General features: G+C 42.1%; 1 protein-coding gene across 1 annotated transcript in view; it reads left to right on the top strand.

Moving 5' to 3' along the window:
* Positions 1-19,916, top strand: part of SLC9A7 (solute carrier family 9 member A7) — a 158,296-nt gene extending 138,380 nt beyond the window's left edge. The window contains exons 15-17 of the mRNA XM_058535726.1: positions 179-261; positions 10,640-10,745; positions 15,762-19,916. Coding sequence (XP_058391709.1) covers positions 179-261; positions 10,640-10,745; positions 15,762-16,013 — 441 coding nt within the window. The 3' untranslated portion in view covers positions 16,014-19,916. The remainder of the gene's footprint in view (positions 1-178; positions 262-10,639; positions 10,746-15,761) is intronic.
* The last annotated feature ends 1,039 nt before the right edge of the window (positions 19,917-20,955 follow it).

Here is a 20,955-nt window from a genome sequence, read left to right as displayed (position 1 = left end):
TGATTTGTCTGCCTTTTGGATTTCTTTTAAAATATTACCTCCCAATATATCTTTGAAACTAGCAATACAGGATGTTTGAGTTTAAAATTTCTAAAAGTTATGGTTAAAAAAGAAGTTTTCCCCCCTTATTTCAATCCCTTTTCTGCAACTAAGTATCTGTCTTCTTGTTTGTTCCTAGGATGGTCCAGATTCTGCCAGAGGAAACCGGACAAAGCAGGAGAGTGCATGGCTATTCAGGCTGTGGTACAGCTTTGACCACAAGTATCCTTTTAAAATGGCTTCCCTGTGTTCGTGAAACATGGATGATGATGTTGAGTTGTCAGTGAAGGACTTCTGATGATGAGTAAGGAAAGATGTGTGCTTGCTACGGGTGTAGTCAGTCCTCTCTTAGGACACATGCAATGATCATTCACCCACAGGTAGTCCTGGTGAGCATCTCTCTGGCCAAGACGAGTGCTTGCACATCATTAGAGTAGCCAGCCCACAGCCTGGTAAACTCATGTGGCTCTTCAGAGCTTTGTGTCCAAGGGAAATATGCCTATGTAGGTGAATTAGTCAAAATGACACATGAACCATGCTGTGCTCAGGAAGGAAAGTGGAACTTGGGCAGTTAATCCGTGTGGAGAAGATAATTCATATCAGCTTAACCAAGTCTAGCGAAGTCTGATCCAGGCCTTAACTGGGCCACGTGCAGGGCAGACTCTGTTCTAGTACATTCACTTGGTCCCAGGTGAAAATTAAAAACCAAAAAGTTAAACTTTCATGGTTTCTTAAGTTGACATAGTGATCAAATGGGCAGGTAGCTTATATATGGTCTTTGGAGACTTTGAAAATGTTTTTAAAATTTTCTATTGAAGCACGAGATACGTGTACACAAATCATAAGTGCTCAGTGAATTATTGCAAAATAAATACATTCATTTAACACCAAACAGTTCAAAAAACACAAAATTACCAGTTCTCCTCATGCCATAACCCAATCACTCCCCAAATGTAACCATTCTCCTGACTTCTAGCAACATTTAATAGTTTTACCTGTTGTTGAACTTTGTATAAATGGGATTATAGTGTCTGGTTTATCTGGCTTGACATCATTCCTGTGATTCATCCATATTGTCGCATGTAGCTCTAGTTCATCAGTTTTCATTGCTGTATAGTATTTCATTGTATGGATATACCATAATTTATTTATCATTCTATTGTTGATGAACATGTAGATTGTTTCTAATTTAGAGCTGCTATGAAAAATACTGCTATGAACATTCTTATACATGTCTTTTGATGCACGTTTACATACATTTTTGTTGGGAATATATCCGAGTGAAATTGCTGGGTCATAGGACATGCATAGGTTCAACTTGAGAGATAGTGCCAAACAGCTTTACTAAATGGTGATACCACTTTACACACTCATCTCTAGTGTATGATAGTTCCAGTTGCTCCACATCCTCACTGACTGTTGGTGTTGTCAGTCTTGTTAATTTTAGCAATTTTAGTGGGTTTGTAGCGATATTTCATTGTGGTTTTAATTTGAATTTTTCTGATGACTAGTAAGATTGAGCACTTTTCCATATATTTACTGGCCATTTGGTATATTCCTTTATGATGCACCTGTTCGAGTCTCTTGCCCATTTTTATATTGGGTTGTCTGCCTTTTATTACCATTTTGTGAGAGTTCCTTTATCTATTCTGGGTATGAATCTTTTGCTAATTATATGTGATAAAAATGTCTTCTCAACTTTGGACATGCCTTTTCACTTTTTAAATAGAATCTTTTGTTGATCAAAAGGTCTTAATCCAATATATTGATCTTTTCTGTTATGGTTAGTATTTTTTGTGTCCTGTTTTAGAAATCTTGATCTACCCCAAATCATGAAGCCAATTTCCTATGTTATCTTCTAGAAGCTTTATTGTTTATCTTCTGTGCATCTGTTTTTTTTCCCTGAGTGACAGACATGGGCAATGAAAAGTAAAGAGATAATTTGAGATACTCTAGGTGAGGTTATCCTCTGTCAGAGATGATTTAACTTACATCTGGTCAGTGGTTAGGCTAGGGGCATTAGCAGTTCCAGCTCACTTTAATCCAATCAAGAATAAAGGTGATTTGAAGCTGGGCTTCAGTTCCTGTGAGGGTTAGTCTGTTTTCTATTTTCCCTTTTCTCTAGAGTTCCAACCTAGAGCCTAGGGGGTTTATATAGTCTTCCTTGGAAGGCCCTCGACTCCAGTTTTTGTCTGATTCACTTTATCTTTGTAAGTCTGCTAGTCGCTCTGCTCAGCTTCTCAGACGCCTTTAGGGGAAATGTGGTTCACCAAGTACCGGACTCACCTCTTGGGTTTCCTCCTCCAGATTCTGGCCCTCTTCACTGCCATGGTAGCTTTCTGATGCCATTAAGCAGAAGATTTTGTTGTGTTTTATCTTGTTTTATTTTGCCCAGTTTTTCTAATTGTTCTCAGTGGAAAGGGTAGTTCAAATTACCTTGTTTGCTATTAACTGAAATAGAACCCCCAGGGATTTTTTTTAAGCCATAAGAACTTGGTCTGCATTGTAATTCAGAATGCGTGTTACTCACTGGGCTTGGAAAGGATGCAGATGAAATTGGAGAGAATTCACAGGAGAGTGACAAAATGCTAAAGCGATAAGAAATTGATTCTTATCAGCATTCAGTACTCCACTTTCAACAATGGATAGATCATCCAGACAGAAAATCAATAAGGCAACGTTGGAGTTGACCTACATTTTAGACCAAATGAACCTAACAGACATGTACAGAACATTCCATCCAACAGCAGCAGAATACACATTCTTCTCAAGTGTACATGGAACATTCTCCATGATAGATCATATGTTAGGTCACAAAACAAGTCTTAGCAAATTTAAGAAGATTGAAATCATATCAAGTATATATTCCAACCACAGTGGTATGAAACTGGAAATCAGTAATAGGAGGAAAACACAAATATGTGGACCTTAAACAACACACTCCTGAACAACCAGTAGGTCAATGAAGAAATCAGAAGAGAAATCAAAAAATGTCTTGAGACAAATGAAAATGGGAACACAACATAACAAAACTTATGAGATGTAGCAAAAGCACTTCTAAGAGGGAAGTTTATAGTGATAAATGCCTACATTAAGAAAAATGAAAGATCTCAAATACACAACCTAACTTTACACCTCAAGGAACTAGAAAAAGAAGAAAAAACTAAGCCCAAAGTTAGCAGAATGAAAGAAATAACAAAGGTCAGAGGAGAAATAAATAAAATAGAGACTAGAAAAACAACAGAAAAGACCAATGAAACTAAGAGTTGGTGTTTTGAAAAGATAAACAAAATTGACAAACATTTAGTTAGACTAAGAAAAAAGAGAAAAGACTCAAATAAAATCAGAAATGAAAGAGGAGGCATTACAACTGATACTACAGAAATACAAGGGGTCATAAGAGACTGCTATGAACAATTATACGAGGGCCGGCCCCGTGGCTTAGCGGTTAAGTGCGTGCACTCCGCCGCTGGTGGCCTAGGTTCTGGGTTCGGATCCCGGGCGCGCACCGACGCACTGCTTCTCCAGCCATGCTGAGGCCGCGTCCCACATACAGCAACTAGAAGGATGTGCAGCTATGACATACAACTATCTACTGGGGCTTTGAGGGAAAAATAAATAAATAAAATTATAAAAAAAAAAAAACAATTATATGCCAAAAATTGGATAACCTAGAAGAAATGGATAAATTTCTAGAAACATGCAACTTACCAAGACTGAATCATGAAGACATAGAAAATCTGAACAGACCAATAACGAATAAGGAGATTGAATCAATAATCAAAAACTTCCCAACAAAGAAAAGCCCAGGACCAGATGGCTTCACTGGTGAATTCTACTAAACATTTAAAGAAGAATTAATACTCCTCAAACTCTTCCCAAAAATTGAAGAGGAGGGAACATTCCCAAGCTAATTTTACAAGGCCAGCATTGCTCTGATATCAAAGCCCGACAAGGACACTACAAGAAAAGAAAATTACAGGCCGGTATCCCTGATGAATATAGCTGTCAAAATCCTCAACAAAATACTAACAAACTGAATTCAACAGCACATTATAAGAATCATACACCATTATCACGTGGGATTTATCCCTGGGATGCAAGGATGTTCCAACATAAGCAAATCGGTAAATGTGATACATCACATTAACAAAATGAAAAATAAAAATCATATGATTATTTCAATAGATGCAGAAAAAGCGTTTGACAAAATCCAACATCCTTTCATGATAAAAACTCTCAACAAATTACATATAGATGGAATGTCCTTCAACATAGTAAAAGCCATATATGACAAGCCCACAGCTAGCATCATACTCAGTGGTGAAAAGCTGAAAGCTTTTCCTCTGAGATATGGAAAAAGGCAAGGATGCCCACTCTCACCGCTTCTATTGAACACAGTACTGGAAGTCCTAACCAGAGCAGTTAAGCAAGAAAAAGGAATATAAGACATCCAAATCAGAAAGGAAAAAGTTAAAATTGTCTCTGCAGATGACATGATCTTACATATAGCAAAGCTTAAAGACTCCACCAAAAATTTGTTTAATAAATGAATCAGTAAAGTTGCAGGATATAAAATCAACATACAAAAATCAGTTGCATTTCTATACGTTAACAATGAACTATCCAAAAAAGAAATTAAGAAAACAATCCCATTACAATAGTATCAAAAACAATAAAATACTTAGGAATAAATTTAACCAAAGAGGTGAATTATCTGTATACTGAAAACTAAAAATCATTGATGAAAGAAATTGAAGAAGACACAAGTAAATGGAAAGATATCTGTGTTCACGGATTGGCAGAATTAATATTGTTAAAATATCCATACTACCCAAAGCAATCTACAGATTCAATGCAATCTCTATAAAAATTCTAATTGTATTTTTCACAGGAAAAGAAAAAACAATCCTGAAATTCGTATGGAACCACAAAAGACCCTGAATAGCTAAAGCAATCTTGAGGAAAAAGAACAAAATTGGAGACATCACACTTCCTGATTTCAAATTATATTACAAAGGGATATTGTATGCCATATAAACAGTATGGTATTGGCATTAAAACAGACACACAGATCAATGGAACAGGATAAGGAGCCCAGAAATAAACCCTTGCATATAGGGTGAACTAATCTTCCACCAAGGTGCTAAGAATACACAACGGGAAAAGGACAGTCTCTTTAATAAATGGTGTTGAGAAAACTGGATATCTGCATGCAAAAGAATGAAACTAAACCCCTATCTTACACCACTCACAAAAATCAACTCAAAATGGATTAAAGACTAAAATGTAAGACCTGAAACCATAAAATTCTAGAAGAAAACATAGGGGAAAGGTCCTTGACATTGGTCTTGGCAATGATTTTTTGGATTTGACACCAAAAGCACAGGCAACAAAAGCAAAAATAAACAAGTGGGACTACATCAAACTAAAAAATTTCTGCACAGCAAAGGAAACCATCAACAAAATGAAAAGGCAGCCTATGGAATGAGGGAAGATATTTGCAAACCATATATCTGATAAGGGATTAATGCCCAAAATATACAAGGAATTCGTACAACTCAATAGCAAAAAAACAAATAACCTAATTAAAAAATGAGCAAAAGACTTGAATAGACGCTTTTTCCAAAGAAGACATACACATGGCCGACAGGTACATGGAAAGATGCTCAACGCCACTAATCATCAGAGAAATGCAAGTCAAAACCACAATGAGATATCACCTCACACCTATTAGGATGGCTATTATCAAAAAGTCAAAAGATTGCAAGGATGTTGGGAGGATGTGGAGAAAAGGGAACCCTTGTACTCTGTTGGTGGGAATGTAAACTAGTACAACCACTGTGGAAAACAGTATGGTGGTTCCACAGAAAATTAAAAATAGAACTACCATATGATCCAGCAATTCCACTTCTGGGTATATATCCAAAGGAGATAATATCACTGTCTTGAAGAGATATCTGCACTCCCATGTTCATAGCAGCATTATTCACAGTGGTCAAGATATGGAAACAACCTAAGGGTCTGTCAATGCATGAATAGATAAAGAAAATGTTCGTATATACAATGGAATATTATTCAGCCTTAGAAGTGAAGGAAATTCTGCTATTTGGGACAACATGGATGAACCTGGAGGATATTATGCTGTGAAATAAGCCAGGCACAGAAAGACAAATACTGCATGACCTCGTTTATATGTGGAATCTATAAAAGTTGAACTCCTAGTAACAGAGAGCAGAATGGTAGTTGCCAGGAGATTGAGGGTGGGGAGGAATGGAGAGATGTTGGTCAAAGGGTACAAACTTAGTTATAAGATGAATAAGTTCTGGAGATGTAATGTACAGCATGGTGACTATAGTTAATAATACTGTATTGTGTATCAGAAATTTTCTAAGAGAGTAGATTTTAAGTGTTCTCACTAGATACACAAAAAATGGTAACTACGTGAGGTGATGGATATATTAATTAGCTTGAATGTGATAATCATTTCACATTGTATGTGTATATCAAAACATCTCATTGTATACCTTAAACATATACAATTTTTATTTGTCAATTATACTTCAATAAAGCTGGGGAGAGAAGAAATCGATTCTTTGAAGAATAACAGGAGGGATCTCTGAAGTCTCATCTGAAGGTAAATTTTAGTGACTTTGAGATTTACACTTTTAGTTTGGAGGAGAAAAGCTAAGAAGACCATCAGCAGGCACAAGTGTCTGAAGAATTAGATGAGGAAGGTGCCCATGATTCATTCTATAGCTCCACAGATGATCACACAAGAAAAAGTGAGCTTTGGCTGCATCAGAGGAGATTTCAGCTGGACATGAATGACTCCCACAGGCCGGCAGGAAGGTACCTCCTTCTCTGAACAAGCCTGAAGATGGCATAGATGGGCTTCCAATTTAAGATGAGATGCTCAATGCACACATATACCTCCCTTCTCTCCCCAGGGCTCATTGAAATCACAGGAGAGATATTTTTGACTACTCGGAAGACCAAAGGTAGAGGGAATTGTAGCAGAGAAAACTGTAGCCAGGACAAAAGTGAGTCTTGAGCCGGTTTGTCCAGGTGATTTATTAAAGATTGTTGTTAGGACAGATGCAACAAGTACTTCCTGTGTCAACAGATCAACTGGTAGCTGTTAATTTTCTCTTCAGGCCATACTCCTCTAAAGAAAGTAGAGACACTACTTGGGGAGGGCTTGGTAAAGAAACAGATCTTGAGGCCACCAAAGATTTTTCTTCCCAGAGTAACCGCCCCCCTACTTTGGTGTGGTAGGAGTTCCCCCCGTCTGATGAACTGAGAAACTGGGTAAAGACATGAGGGTGCGGGTTGCCAAGGTAATTAAACAATTCCAAATATTTATTTTTTAATTTTTCTAATAAAATCCTTATTGTTGAGAGACTTTTCCAGTCATGATGTAAGAACAGGGTATTGGAAAAAGGAGCAATCCAGATGGCAACTAGACTTTTGGTGGTGAACACGATGTAGTCTAGACAGAAGTTGAAATATAATGATGTACACCTGAAATTTACACAATGTTATAAACCAGTGTTACCTCAATAAAAAAAAATAAATTAAAAAAAAGAAAAAGGAGCAATCAAATAAGAAGAAACTCTTGGAAATTAAAAATAAAGTTTCTGAAATTAACCAAAAAATATAATGGATAGTTTAATTACATGGTGAAGACCAAATTGTGGATCTGGAAGATAAAGTTGAGGAAAAAAATCTCTAAGAATTCAAGCAAACAATCAGAGCTATGTAAGAGAAGAGTTCAAGATGTGGAGGTTAGACCCAGATGGTCCACAGTCATTTAACAGGATCTGCAAGGAGAGGGTAGAGACTACGGAGGAAAATAAGTTCCAGAGAAATAATGGAAGAAAAAATCCCTTAGCTAAGGAAAGAGACTTGTCTCCAGAGTGCAAGGGCCCACCTAGTGTGACTAGGATGAATGGACACGTTTGTGGCATTCCATAACTACAGGTGGAAAAGCAGACTCTTCAAGGTTCCAAAAAGAAAAACCGACAGCCTCCAAAGGGGCAAGACTCAGATCTGGTATCAACAAAATTGAATGTTATAATACCGTTGAGCATTATCAGAGTTCCAGGATGAAAAGAAAAAGTCTGGGCCTAGAATTCTACACCCAAACTGTTCATGAAAAATGAGTGAAAAAATGGAGAGTGGCTTTTAGACATGCAAGAATTCAGAAAGTTTAGCACCGTGAAGACTCTAAGAAGGGGAAAAAAACAACATAAGGATCAAAGAAAACAAAATCCAACTAAGGGGACAATGTTGAAGAAGCACTGATTTGTTATAACCCAGAAGAAGTGAACAAGATCAAAAAGAAATTAAAAGAAGATCATTTGTTTAGCAAGACACTCAAGTGTTCTCTTCTAACAAAGTTTAAATTACATTGTATTACATGTCCTTTAATAGTGTTCCAACCACTCTGCTTGGTTACAGTGAATGATATTCGTATAATAACATTATTACAAATGCTGCTTATTGCTTTTTAACACTTAGACTCAATCCATAGACAAAGTATAGAAGATTTATTTATTATAAAGTAGAATGCAAATGTTATATATCTGGAGGATAAAATTAATTATAGTTTTATAATTTTATTTATTTATTTATTTTTCCCCCAAAGCCCCAGTACATAGTTGCATGTCATAGCTGCACGTCCTTCTAGTTGCTGTATGTGGGACATGGCCTCAGCATGGCCGGAGAAGCGGCCCATCGGTGCGCGCCCGGGATCCAAACCCAGGCCGCCAGCATCGGAGCGCGTGCACTTAACCACTAAGCCACGGGGCTGGCCCTAAAATTAATTATAATAAAAATTGGAAAGGAAAAAAATTGGAAAGAAGAGGCAGGAGTATAAAGGGATTAAATTCACCATCCTTCATAGAGTTAAAAGCCTCTAACTAAAGTTCATAAATCAAGAAATAGGAGAAAAAAATGTATTCTATAAAGTTGTAATGGTAGTTACCAGAAAAACTGGATGGGAAAGAGAGACTTGATATTTTTTGCCCTTCCAACAATTTGAATATTTTAAAATCTGTGTGTGTATATATACATATATATATATTTTTTCTCTTTTAAAGAAGGCCTTCTGTGTTTGGGGAAGAGAGAGCTTTCTTTGAACTGCCTGAGGCAGGGAACTGAAAGGTGGCCTCTGGGTTCCCCTGTGACTTTTTGTATTAGTCATTCTTCAAATCCAGCCCCATCAGCTTCTGAGCTAAAGACACAGCATAACTGATAGGCCTGTAGGGGCTGTTCCCAGGAATGTGGTTAGAGGACAGCGGTCAAAGGAGGCTTGTTCTGTTTGTTAAGGGCTCCAGCAGAGTCCGCACATCCTCCCTTGTTGAGTAATTCCCAACTAGAAGTCTACCCAGGGACCCCGTTCCATTTCCTCCTTCTCCTGTAGATAAGCTTCTTCTCTCTTGTGCTGTTCTAAGTGAAGACAGGAAGTAGTAGGACTCGCAGAGAGCGGTCATCCTCTTGAGTACCGATGGCTGAGACACCTTCTTACCTTCTTTTAAAGTCTCTTACCCATTCCTGCATTTGAGGTGCCCGTGTGAGTCTCCACCTTTTCCATTGTTGGTTAGGCTTTGGGTATCAGAAATGGTCCGGCTCTAACATAATCTGACACATGCTTCAGGGTGCTCCCAACACAGGGCTGTCCGTTTGGCAGCACAGATATCCACAGGATGACAAACCCTGAGCTCTCCACGTAACATTTGACCTTCATGTTAGAGCAGTGGTCTCAACCGAGGGCGAGTTTGCTTCTTGGGACATTTGGCAGTATCTGGAGACATTTTTGTTGTCACACCAGGGGGAGGGGTTGGGGGTACTGCTGGCATTTAGTGGGTAGAGACCAGGAATGCTACTAGACATCCTACAATGCAGGACAGCCGCCCACCAACAAAGAATGATCTGGCCCAAAATGTCAATCGTAACGAGGTTGAGAAATGCTGTTTTGGAGAGTCTGGGAGAGAGGAAGCAGGCAGAGTGAAGAATAGTCCTGTATGGGAAGTTGGGAGATTTGCAGTCTGAGTGACCTTAGTGGAATCACTTCACCTCACCAGGTCTCAGTTTCCTCCTTTGTAGTAGCCCCAAGTTACCTCTAAGGCTGTCCACCTCGAATATTTCCACCATGTGCCTTCTGGGTAGAGTGGTTAACAGGAAGACTTAGAGAACCAGTTGCTGCAACATCTCCACTCCAGGTACACTACCTCCTGTTTCCAAACGTGAGCTGGTTGTGTGTCAAAAGCTGGAATGCTGATTGAAACCAAAATTCTCATTCAACATAACAAAGAAGGGAGAAGGGTGTTCTAATTAATCAAATATTCTTTTTAACTAAAAATTAGGAGGTGCCAAGCTGAGAGTTAACAGTTAACACTTCAGGTTGATGGGGCATAGTTTAATCTTTGATTCAGACTGTTGCAGACTACAAGTATTTGCTGTATTGTACTGGTAAAATGGGAAAGAGGCTTTTTGTGGGTAGAATATTGGATGATTTACTCTTTGGTATTTCTAAACACATTTTGTTAGGTGTGTGATTTCTTTGTAGACATTTTTCCTTAATTCTCTTTTAAAGTTACTTGAAGCCCATCCTCACACACAGTGGCCCCCCATTAACCACCACTCTGCCAGCCTGGTGTGGCTTGCTCGCTCGATGTCTGACCAGTCCCCAGGTGTACGACGTAAGTGCAGCACGTCAGGGTGCTTTCCTGCTCACCATGTAGGAAAGCCTCCAAATTCAGATTTTGCTTCTCTAATAAGATGATTAGAAATGGCCAACTTATGTTTGTTTATATATTTTGCACAGTAACAGAGAAACCTTTTACTGGGGTTATGGGGCTCCCCAACATCAGCAGCTGTGGTGTAGTAGAAAGAACACTGGATTTGGAATCAGAACAACTAGATTCAGATCCAAGCCCTGCGGCCATTTAAGTGCTCTGTGCGTCAGTTTTCTTATCTGTAAAATGGGCCCAGTAGCACAGGCTGGCTGTGAGAATTAAAGGATAAGGTACACTGTGAACTACGAAGCATTTCACAAATGTAAGGATTCTTTTTTATAAATTGTTTGTTCATGTTAATGTGGTTAGGTCCTTTCCATTTTCAGATTCTAGAAGTAGACTCAGCACAGTATGAAAAGAATATCCACACTGGTGGACGTCTTGGATTTAGGGCTGACTCTTGAGCTCCTCACATAGGTTGCCGGGCAGAGAGATGGAGAGAGAGGTGGGGAGCAAGCAGCTACCTACATGGAAGGACTAGAGGAGAGGGAAAAGGCCTTCCTCCGTCCTCATCCCTCCTCCATCATCCTAGTTAGTCATCTTGTCTCTGACACAAACATTACACCCCAGGAGAAAAGAACTCCTTAAGTTTGTGTAGAGCCTTACAGCTCACAAAGGCTAAGTTTATTCTCCCGGCCATACTGTGAATAGGCAGGTCCTGCAGTTACAGACAAGGGAAGTGCCAAGGTCCCACAGTTAGTAACTGGCAGAGCTAAGGCCCTAATGCAGCTTTCAAATAATTAGTCAGTGGGCGACAGTTTACTTGATGAGTGATGAGAAAACAGAACGCAAAGTCCGGCTCTGACAGAGAAGGGCCCAACCCGGGTAAGTTCTAATGGGGCAGGGCAGCTGGCTTGGGAACGGTTGTGTGCACTCAGGTGGTGCAGAGCGGAAACGGATGTGGACACCTGGACACCATAGCTGGGCAGTGGGTGCTGGGGTGGAGAGGGAGAGGCAGTCTGGAGTGCTGAGGTGCAGCTCCTTAAATGGCAGGCTCTTCCTTCAAGAACAGGCGTTACAACTGCCAAGTCGCCATGTGTCCTGCCCCCACTGCTGCAGTGCAGAAAGTAAGCTCTGTGTGGTCCCAAGGACCTCAGGGCCCCTCCTTGGCTCCCTCAGGAGGCAGTCAACAGTTGAAAAGGGCTGGCGGGCCAGCACAGAACTTTACATCTGCAAACCCAGCTTGTCTACGGAGTTGAGCTCCCTGGGAGAGCAGGTTCTGCCTGATGAAACTGCAGTTGTGCCGTGGCCTCTTCTTGGAATTTCCACCAATTGTGACAGAGAACAGCGCCAGTGTCTCCTTCTCTTAAAGACAGTTGAGCCTTCCAGCCTCACCAGCCCCTCCTCATATAAAAAAGAAATTATTGTGTCACCTCTGATAAACTGTTTTGAATTACAAAAAATGAATAGGATGGTGAGAACACCATTTCCCTAGAACTGCTCCCAGTTTGTAAAGTGATTTTTAATGCTTGTGGTGAGTTGTTAATGTAATATCTGTGAGCCCAGATCATAATGCTAAGTACATTTTATGTTGGAAGGATACAGACCAATAGATTAAAAAGCTTTATAGTTTCCTATCCTGCTGATAGCTTATTTAATAAAAGCTGTCTTTTTCTGAATGCTGACTAGATTTCTCGATTGGGCCCTCTGTCTAAAGTGACAGCGTGGGCCATTTGGATGTGTTTTATCATCGGAGACGAAGGGTGCTGACCCGGCGTCACCACTTGTCCCACTGACGAAGCTCCAGCCAATGACACGTTAATCTTAGGTGTCATTGGCTTACGTGTTTCTTTGCTTTCTAGCTGTAGTCTCTTTTAAACAATTTCTAAAGCCTTCCATCTTCGTTAGGTTTTATAAGGGTCACTTTTCATGTCTATGTAATAGTAAAATAACTAGCCCACTATCAACACTAAACCTTATCTAATCCGAAGCTTGCCAACTCTTCCCTTGCTCATCGATTAGGGGTATCTGGACTAGTTTGAAGTCAGCATCAACTCAGTAACCTTCCAGGCACTGAAATTTAAAGTTCCATCACCAGTTCTAGAGACTGCTTAGGGTTTGCTTCCGGAGGTAATGTTTGGGCTGTGGACTCCCCACAGTCAACCCAAGATGGGGTGACATGGGCTACAAGCAAGATCACCCTCCATACTGCCGCTGCTGCTTTTGGCTGAGGTCCTGACCAGGGTCTCAGTCAGCTCCAGACATGGTGAGGTCTGCTGCTGAGAAAGTGGGAGCAGAGAGTCTTTGAAAAATTAATTGAGGAACCCAAAGGTGAGAGAGCAGAGGGGCTCCCTGCGGAGTGTAGTGCCGGGAGAGGGTCTCAGACTGGGCTGCTCTCGCGGCTGTTGGGCTGACTGTTGTGTGGTTCTCACTCAGCACTGTAGGGTGTTTTGTACATCACCAAGTTTGTGTGGGAGACATCTGTGTTCATTATTCACTCTTTCCACTAACTCTAAACCACTTAGGTTTGATATCCACCTAGAAAACAGTGTTCTTCCACTTATGAAAATGACCTCTGGTTATTTCAAGTGTGCACGTCCCCACGACACACTTGTTTCAGTTGTTCGCTGGGTGGTTTCAGTGCTTTTTCATAGCAGCCTTCAGTGGACAGCTAGTTGTATATAAACAAACCTTTAGCTTAACGAAACTTTTGTTGATCCCATCATCTAGAATTCGAGGGAGTGGACTGGTCTCATCATCTGCATATAGCATTCATTAAGCTCTGATTTGGAAATCCCTCTCCACTGCGTTTTACTGTGTCCTTGTTTCTTGAAAGGAATGACCTCTGCTTGGATGCTATTTGTCTGGGCTTGTGAGTTTCGTAATGGAATGGGTCAACATCCGCTCTTGTTTTCTCCTGTCGGGGAATTTTGGCCCTGCTTTCCACTGCGAGGGGTCAGAGCGGGACACTCCGGGATCCCGGGTCCCTCTATGCTGCTGGGGGGGGCGATGCTTGGCTACATTTGCACAATTACCCTCACATGCTGTTGTTTCACATTCCTCTCTGTTCCTCCGAGGCTCCAAAACTTGAAAGAGTAAAATATGTGCCAGGAGAGTCTCCCCCTGAAAATTAGGAGCTAAGAGCCCTGGGAGAGTTATTTTGACAGAGATGAACAAAACATTTCTTAGCACATGTGTGAACGGGAGAAAGGGAACGTGCTAAAACAGGGAACATGATGTCATTTGTTGTTAAGAAAACTATCACAGGGCGGATTGAGTTTCAGGACTTTCTAAACACTAATGGAGAGGAGGAAACTGGGGAATTTGGAGCGAGTTTTAGAATTACACTCTGCCTGAGTAGAGGATTTTTATTTAATTGTACACTTGCACCCTGCCTCATTCCAGTGAGGATCTGAGGCAGCAAGCAAGAGGAGTTGCATGCTTGCCTGTTAAAAAGGCTGGATCATTGGTTAAGTGGAGTCACGTCGTGGAGTGTGGAGCAGTCAGCGTCACTGAGAAACAATGCAGAAAACAAGTGTGTGCTTGTCACCAGTGACTGCCCAGAGATGGGCTGGGACAGGAGAAGGGAGGTAGGCAGAACCCACGGGTCCTCTGTAGGTCAGTGCCCTTAACCAGGCATCCATCTAGCACCTACTGTGGAGTTAAGCACCTCAAAGAAGGGTGCCGAGAAGAGAAGGAGGTCACTGCCCTTTGGTGGCTTCTCATCTAGATGGGGAGTCCAGGCACAGATGTGGGAGAATCTGCCCGTGGCCTCTGGCAGCATGACTGAGCAGGGACCACGAGGCTGTCAGGGAGGCAGGTGTGCGTCCTGGACTGAGGAGACCCTGTTGTGTAGAGGACTCGGGACTTCAGATTCGCTTTGAAGGGAGGATGGGAAATAGGAGAGAAAGAGCAGTTTCCCCAGAGTGTTTTGAAACCGTGTGTTTGCCATTCAAGACAGAAGTTCACAGTGTTTGACAGATGTGCCGTGGGGGAGTGGGGGAGCACACCGCCCCTTGTTTTGCTTGTTAAACCTCTTGGAGGGTAAAAAGTTGTATCTGACCTCATGCTGCTTCCTGACACTCTCCCGCCCGCTGTCTTGCAGTTTCCAGTGGCTGCCACTTGGCTAACACCTGCCTTGCTCAGCCTTGTCTGTTTTGCTACAACTGCTGCTTAGCATGCGATGCCATGCCAGTCCTCTTCCTGCCAGAGTGATTTCTCACATCCTTTATGTGGGCAAAACCAGTCTGGAGGCAGCATAAATCCTAACTCTGCTTCCTACCAGCTGGACAACCTCTGGCAAATTTCAGAGGTTGTCTTAGCTCAGGTTTCTTCTCTGTGACCTAAGTGTTTGCACCCTGCACAGGGGAGGGGTAAGATCAAATGAGAGCTTAGGTGACGTTCCTGGCAGGCATGTAATAGGTGCCCAAGAAAATGCACCCTCCCTCTCCATCACTCTCTTCGTCTACCTGAGGGCATCCCATCTGGGCTTTTCTGGGGAGACAGGAAGGAAATCCTAGTTATGGCTTGTCCTCTTCCCTCAATTGCTGTAGCTCAAATGTAAACCAAGTGGGTTTAGGATGGTTTGTGTAGGGCAGGAGGCCCAGCCAGAAGACCCAGAGAAGAGAAGACCTGAAACCTATTTGCAGGTTTGCCCAGTGACCTCAGCCCTTCCTTTCTTTGTGGGTTAGGAAGCTGAAAACCCGGGCTGGTCTCCCTTTCTTCCCTTTTGTCACCAACCCTGAGCTGTCAGGCTTTTAGAATCAGAACTGCTTTCTGGTGTTTGAAGTCCTGGTTCAGGCAACAGTGCCTTACACTGAATAGCACTCTACAGTTTACATCTAGTTATCACCCTTGGGGCTCAAGGCAGGTAAGTTTCATGATCTCTAGTCTTCAGATGAGGAGTTGAGGTTGGGGTTGGCTCCAGCCCTGGAAGATATCAGTCTCCCATTTGTTGTCTTTGTTCCTTGCACTTTTCAGAACCAAGAGCCACTGAGAGAGGAAGACTCCGATTTCATCCTGACCGAGGGTGACCTCACTTTGACCTATGGGGACAGCACTGTGACTGCGAATGGCTCCTCAGGCTCCCACACGGCCTCCACGAGCCTCGAGGGTGGTCGGAGAACAAAGAGCAGCTCAGAGGAGGTGCTGGAACGAGACCTGGGAATCGGAGAGCAGAAAGTTTCAAGCCGGGGCACCCGCCTAGTGTTCCCTCTGGAGGATAATGCATGACTTCCCCCGCAAACCCTGAAGCGATGGGGTCGGCCCAGCAGCGGGGTGAGGATGGCTGCAAGCCCCAGTGGTGTTTGAGGCGGGGCATTGACTGATTGGAACTTACGCTCCTATTTTACTGAGGTCTGAAGATATCATAACATTTAAAATTTAACCCAAGATGCAGATGGTGGGGCTAAAGTGTGTCTAAATCAAGACAAATGCAGACCTATTCCTACTTTTTCACATAGTAGTGCACTGTTCAGAGTTAAACAAACAAAAAAATAGCATGCTTTAATGGTCTCTTCATTCACCTGCAGTATCTGAACAACGTGTGGCAGGTGCTGGGGCCTCTTCCCAGGAGAGGCTTCCTATCCATACGTGGCAGTGCAAGCCTAACTGGCTGTAGGAATAGCAAGTTAGGGGACAACAGGCTAGAGGAAAGATCGTGAAGGAAGGCAATTCAGATTGGACCTCCAAGGATTATGGGAAGCTGGTGTTACATGGGACAGAAAACACGACCAAGCAATTTGAGCGGAGGTTCCAGCCACGAGGGCTGCGTGACTGCAGCCTCAGATCAGGATTCCTGACTTTTGTTGCTCCCTGTGTTTCCTCTAGACTGAAGACTGGAAAATATATCCGTGAACATTTCAACATGGGGGCAAGAATTATAATTCCTTCTGGAAATCTCCATAAAGAACAAGTTACTGAAATGTTTTAAACCAAAGGCAAAATATCGTTATACTGTTGTTTTTTAATTAACCTGAGGACAAGAGAACTGTTTAGAAATTGATGATGATATCACTGCAAAAACCAGTCAATTCTTGAGGGCTACCATATGAGCTGACTGCCTACGAACTGAGGAATAGGACCGAGATATCTAATGTGGGTTTAGAAATAACACCAAAATTTGCGGGATACTTTTTTCTGGGGAAGAGAAGGCAGCAAGAAGCCTAAGAGACAATAGGCTAGTATTCAGAGGGAAGAAATCTCACTGTGAAAAAATTATCTGCAAAGAAAACACAAGAGAGTATTCTAAAGACTGAGTAGAATTCTAAACTTTGAGCTAGTAAATGCATGAGATTTCAGTGGCCACATGAGGAAGCAGAAGTGAGTCAATGGAAGGTTAAGCATTATTCAACCCAGTGGAAGTTTCCATCTACTATAAGATTAAGAATCCAGATGTCTTCACACTGAGTGCTGTGTAGAGAAGGGTCATTTTCTTGGTACCTGGGGTGGCTTGCACCAGCTTGATGTGTGAGTGTGGTTTGAAATTTGGGTTTTTAGTTTGGGTTCTTTGTGGGTGAGCTATTCTACCTGCCCACACCTGTAGTAGGTGAAATACCGAGAGAATTCTTGGAAACCAAGTTTGAGATTCTCCCCACGTCTCGATGCTTCAGTGCTAGTATATTTGAAAACCCAGTTTCTAAAAAATGCTTTCATAAAATGTAGGCATTTTTCTTAATTATGGCAGACAAAATAGTGGCCCATTCTAGTATACCCATAATGAAATCAGCCTTTTAATCTTCTTAACTCACAGTTTTAATGGTTAATTTTTAAATAAGACATTGTTTCATATCTTGTTTTTGAATTGATAATTTGTGAAAACCAGGAAAAAATTATTATTAGGTTGAGTCATATGAAATTGCTGATATTGAACCGTTTTTAAAAAACAGAAATGGTAATTTCTTATGGTTCTGGTTCAATATAATATTCCCCTCTTTCTTTTCTCTCCAAAGTCCATTTTGATTTTATGGTCATCCATGGGCTTTGTAAGTTTGATAAAAAGCTAACCAACAGACATAACTCCCTGAGACCCAGGGTTACCTAGGCTAGTGAGGGACTGGAGAAAACCTACAACCCGCAGCCAGAGAATCAGCTTTCTTAGAGAGCCCTGGCTGGAGGTTATTATGGCGTGGGGTCAGGCTGCAGAGAGCAGCTGCCAGGCTTGGCAGAAGGCTGGCGATATGTGTTTGTGCCTGTGCCTGGAACCAGCACAAGAGTTCTTACTCAGTAGAGTTATCTCAGTAATGACCACTCATGCCATATAAACTTAAAAGATGAGGCTTTTGTGTGTGTTTTTTGCAGAGCTGGAGGGATAGGCTGCTTGGGTCTTTATAAAAAGCCTTACTTATCTCTTATGTTGTTTATTTACTTAATTTTGGAGGGAAGAAGCTAACAGAAAAACCCTGACAATGGTTCTTGAAAAGAGCCAACCAGGTAGGACATACTCTGTATTCATTAACCTCAAGGCTTTGTTGTCATTTTGGTTTTCCAGGAAGCTTTCAGCAAATTATAAGAAATTACCCTCATAGGAAGGAAAAATAACCACTGAATTTCTCATCCTAATCTTAGGTCAATCCGTAGATTGTTGTGTTTCCCCCCAAAGAGTCTCAAAGTCTTCACTGCAAACATTTTATTCTGACCTACTTAAATCTAAGTAAATGGAGGTTTGCCAAGACCAAACTTGAGCTAGGGTTGTAGTTATTTGATTGGATCTTTTTATTCAGTGGATCAAAGTCACTGACCTATGGTCCAAATTTTTGTTTGCAAGATGTGAAGAATAATCCTGACCTTACCAGGGGTCCTGGGAAGTAAGTCCATTCATTGAGATACTCCCACTTCTAGAAGCATTATGCCTATGCTGAGTGGACAAAAGTGGGATGCCACGAAGCCCAGAAACATCTAACTCAAGGCCATTTGTCTGCTGCCTGTCTGGCATAAATCAGATCAAAACTGCTGAGTAATGATACATCCAACTAAACAAAGTTCCTCTGAGAGGATAGTCCCAAGTCATCTTAGAAACATATTTGTTCTGGGTTGGGGGGATGACAGTTCAGCAGAGTCGAATGTTCTAGAGCAGAGGTTCTCAACCCTGGCTGCACATTAGGATTACCTGGCTAGCTTTTTAAAAAACGTCAATGCAAGGGCTCTACCCTCAGAGATTCGGATTCAGTAGGTTTGGCTTGGGGCCTAGCTTCCATGCTTTGTTTTGGATCCTCGGGGATTCTGATGTGCAGCTAGGGTTGAGAGCCTTTAGTGTAGAACTTACAGTGGACCCTATTTGGAACCTTAAAGAATAGCCTAGCAAATTTTTTTTTAAATTGTTAGTCATATGGAACAAACAGTGTTGATTGATAACACAGACTGGGCAGCTGTGAGTGAGCTTCACGTGAATAATCTCTGCAGACCTCAAGAATGTACTCCGTAAAGTACAACTGAAAAGGTCACATTTGAAAACCTTAGAGCATGAAAGGGAGAGGGTGACTTGAGTGTATGTATGGGGGAGGGAATTAAAAACCTGTCATTTGTGGAAAAAAAGGGATTTTGTCTTAGCTGCTGACTAATCAAATGTGAAGGTTTCTAAGAAACTGTCTTTTCAGTTTAACCTGGGATTAAATTAATAGTCCCCCTTGCAGTCAAGTGAACTTTCTTTCTCTTCACACTTCGCTTGCCCCCATGCCTGAATCCGTGCTGGACTCCTCAGAACAAGTGTGGGCCCTTCACTGCCAGAGCAGAGGCCCCGCTGTGGGGATGTCGCTAGCAGGTGATTGAGGAGATGCAAACCTTCGTATAGCACCAACAGAGGGAAAATAACACCTCCTGCCATCCTCTTAATACTCTTTTTGGAGACTACAGGGAGACCTGAACTTTCTCTCCCAGAGAAGGAAATTGGAATTTAAATAAGGCTGCATTTCTTCCTAGGAAACAAGTATAGGAAGGGCACATGTGATTAAATGGACTCTGCCCATCCAGGGTACTTACTGGGGTGACCAGACAAATTACCGTAGAAGCCTTGAAGCCAAATCACACTGTGACATCAGATGTTTCATCAGGCAAACAGCAAGGGGCTCTTTCGGCTGTGTTCTCTAGACTTGAAAATGTCCTCTGTGGTTTGGTTGACAAATGAAATCTCTTTAGAAAACATGATGGGCCGGCCCCGTGGCTTAGCGGTTAAGTGCGCGCGCTCCGCTACTGGCGGCCCGGGTTCGGATCCCGGGCGTGCACCGACGCACCGCTTCTCCGGCCATGCTGAGGCCACGTCCCACATGCAGCCAACTAGAAGGATGTGCAGCTATGACCTACAACTATCTGCTGGGGCTTTGGGGAAAAAATAAAATAAATAAAATTAAAAAAAAAAAAAAAACATGAAAAATGTTATCTCAGCTATCTGTGAACATTTCAGTCTAAAGCAAAGTTACAGTTCCTTCCAAAATAGAGGTCTGGTTCACATCCCCCCCCCATCTCTCCCTTTCTTTTCTTTTTTTTTTTTTGTGAGGAAGATCAGCCCTGAGCTAACATCCGTGCTAATCCTCCTCTTTTTGCTGAGGAAGACGGGCTCTGAGCTAACATCTATTGCCCATCCTCCTCCTTTTTTTTTTTCCCCCAAAGCCCCAGTGGATAGCTGCATGTCATAGTTGCACATCCTTCTAGTTGCTGTTATGTGGGACGCGGCCTCAGCATGGCCGGAGAAGCGGTGCGTCCGCGCGCACCCAGGATCGAACCCGGGCCGCCAGCAGCGGAGCGTGCGCACTTAACCGCTAAGCCACGGGGCCGGCCCCATCTTTCCCTTTCTTTGTCCGCAGTGGAAGTTAATGTAATCATGTCAGATATTTAATGTGAAGAAAGTGATTTCTAAATGTAGAAACCCCACTGATGCACTTACGGGAGATGGATGGCGGGCCACTGAGCAACTCATCAGAGGGGAAAATCATCCACTGGGAAACCCACCCTGGTACCCACTGTGAGGTCTAAGAGGTGTGTCAGAAGCTGATTTGACCATCTGTTGTAAAATGCAGTCTGGTATGAGGGCTGATGGAAAGTCAGCTTGCTGCTTTCATCAGCATGACTTCTGATTCCACTTGAGAAATGGGGAACTTGACAAGTTTCGTGCCTGCCTTTTGGTGGTGATTCTATAGATGAGTTAGTGGAGGAGCTAGTCTGTCAAATGCATTAGACTGGT

Source organism: Diceros bicornis, chromosome X (assembly GCF_020826845.1).
Source record: "Diceros bicornis minor isolate mBicDic1 chromosome X, mDicBic1.mat.cur, whole genome shotgun sequence".
Lineage (NCBI taxonomy): Eukaryota > Metazoa > Chordata > Mammalia > Perissodactyla > Rhinocerotidae > Diceros > Diceros bicornis.
The sequence above is the reverse complement of the archived record's forward strand: the minus strand, read 5'-3'. Positions and strand labels throughout refer to the sequence as shown.